Raw genomic sequence first — 2,628 nt, forward strand, 5'->3', positions numbered from 1 at the left:
ATCTTCTGTTATATAGTGTTGTGGTTGTTTTACTTCTATGATTTCGGTTCTGCAATGCTGGGAAACTGGAAACTTCATCTGGATTTCTTGGCTTTTTATCAAAATATCGTAAAACTACCTTTTCTGTAATGTTGTTGGGTGTTTAATCTTTCTTAGTTGCTTTTCTTTATTGCTAGAATGGTAGAAACTTTAACTAGGTTTGAAGCATTGCACCCACATATAGACCTGATTAGATCATAACCAACATCTGTGAACAGATTTAGAGATTTTTATTACCCAAAATTGACAAGAATCCGATCCAACTGAGTAGGATCTGGATTCTTAATCAGACCTAAAATCTAGACCCAATCCGAAGAAACCGTATGTTAGGTATCTGTGCATCCAGGTACCATTTCCCCAGACATCTTGTGTGCAAAAGCATCAGTTGATGCATTTGAATAAAATATGGAAATTGATTCAATCAAATCCATTGGGAAGAAAAATCAGGGGGAGAGTCTCACTTGTACAACTCTTATTTCCTGAGAGCATTCATTTTGTCCCTAAGTTAATACAGCTTTGCCTTCCTGACTTCCTTCTTGTCTAGCACTTTGAATTCCTTTATGTTGGGAGAGTATAAAGGGAAAACAGATTCCACTCCAACACTTACGACCAACCTCCATAATCTAAATGTTGTATTCAGACCAGCATTGTGCCTTGATATAACAATGCCTTTCAGAATTGAAACTCGACACTTGTTCTCGAGCACTTCCACTTTAAGATGGACAGTATAACCAGGCTTTATGTCAGGGATCTCTCTATCTGCCTTTACTGCCTCCATTGCTTCCTTATTTAAAATTTGCATTATGTGCCTGGCTATTTTATCAGGCCTTTTGAATTTGATGGGCCAAACTATCTCAGGGCTAACTGAAGAAGAGTCCTGTGCAACAGGTTCTACGGCATCACCCATGGTTGTTAAGAACCTGATGGGGGTAGTAGAACAATGATACCAAAGGTCTACCATTATGTTGAAAATTCATTGTAAGCAGCAGATACTACTTTTGATGTAGCAGAAGAAGAAGAAGTACACTAAAGTAGCAATGGAAATGGGCTGCCCTATGAGTAATTAGTTGGTTGTTAAAGAAAGCTTGTCTTAGAGTTGGTAAAACGGCTTTTAATGACATGAAAGCTTTTGCAAAAGAGTCACATGTTTCCAAAACTGAACTCCTATCGAGAAATGCCCCTGGAAAATAGAATACGCTGCTCTCTCAAGAATGCTAAATGGTTTGTTGTGCAAAGAGAACAATCCATTCTATAGGGAGGCACATGGACTTTGCGTGTCCATCTCTGTGCATTATTTAGAATTTTAGAAAGATGATGAAACTAGAATTGGACTAATGCATCCCTAACCTACAATTGGGTATTATCCATTAATTCTTTAGAAATAATCACCATCAGTACTATCTTCATCATAATGATAGCCATTTCCCAGTCACCATCAATATTGTCTTCATCATAATCATAGCTTTTTCCCAGCGGGTCGAAGTTGTTGTAAAAATTTATAATGTTCTTACAAATATAGAAGTAGAAAAATTGGGGAAACATAGGGAGAACTGTAAAGCTTGTTGTATTCTATAACCAAGTTTTACATTGTAACACTAACAAATTGAGGTTTGGAATGCTTTATTTTACTCTCTGTCATTGTTGATTTGTGTTAACATGATTTGAAAACTAGTTTTCCCTTGTCGACACAGCCAATGTATGCATGTTAGTTGAGTTGCTAGTGAATCTCCCTGCTAGTGGGGTGACCTGGGCTTGACTCCCACTGATTTACTACTAGTGAATGCTCATTGGATTCCCTCCTCTGTCTTTTAATGGTGAGGATGTGAAAGCGCAACTTTCTTAGTGTTGAGTGCATCTAGTTGTACCCATGTATATAACTACCTTTGCAATATAAAAATGAAAAATAATAATAAAGTTAGTACATTGACCCGTCGTGCAATATATATTTTCTCTATTAAGAGACATTTATACCATGTTTATAAAAACATGTTAAAACTGAAAGTATCTTTCTTCTGAGACTTTTTATGAAATATCTTATTGTAGTGGTTTCATAGAAACCACATTGGGTAGAGAAAAATGTTAGCAACATTATTAATTTGTTGTAAAAATACAATGATTGCAAACTCCTTAATACATTATTTTTGGTAGATAATATCTGTATGGGTTCAATCATCTGATAGCACTTCCTTCATTTCCAACTTTAAGGAGGATGGTGCATGAGGCTAATTTCCAACTTTAATTTTTGGTAAGGTGCAGGTTAAAAATAGATCCTTTGGTTAATCGAGATTCGGCTGTAATGAATAGGGAGTGGATGACACTAAGTTTCTTAGACCCATATTTTCTTTCTGGAATCCGAAGTTTTTTAAAGTTTGCACAAGAAAACCTTCCTAGCAGAGAATCCATCCCTTGTCCATGCACCACTTGCAAATGTGCACGTTTTTCAATTTCTTATGATGATATGGAAATACATCTAATGAAAAATGGATTCGACCCAAGCTATAGGGATTGGAACATGCATGGGGAGTATGTATCACCAAAGTATTCTATACGTGAATCAAGTTCCCAACAATACCATAGTGTCCCGAACTT

General features: G+C 36.3%; 1 protein-coding gene across 1 annotated transcript; it reads right to left on the reverse strand.

The window, feature by feature from the left end:
- Positions 1-248: 248 nt before the first annotated feature.
- LOC131241523 (large ribosomal subunit protein bL19c-like) lies at positions 249-970 on the reverse strand. Its single transcript, XM_058240291.1, has one exon. It carries the CDS (start codon positions 944-946, stop codon positions 545-547), a length of 402 nt encoding a protein of 133 aa, XP_058096274.1. The 5' UTR covers positions 947-970; the 3' UTR covers positions 249-544.
- Between the last annotated feature and the right edge of the window lie 1,658 nt (positions 971-2,628).

This window comes from Magnolia sinica, chromosome 3, assembly GCF_029962835.1.
Source record: "Magnolia sinica isolate HGM2019 chromosome 3, MsV1, whole genome shotgun sequence".
NCBI classification, from domain to species: domain Eukaryota; kingdom Viridiplantae; phylum Streptophyta; class Magnoliopsida; order Magnoliales; family Magnoliaceae; genus Magnolia; species Magnolia sinica.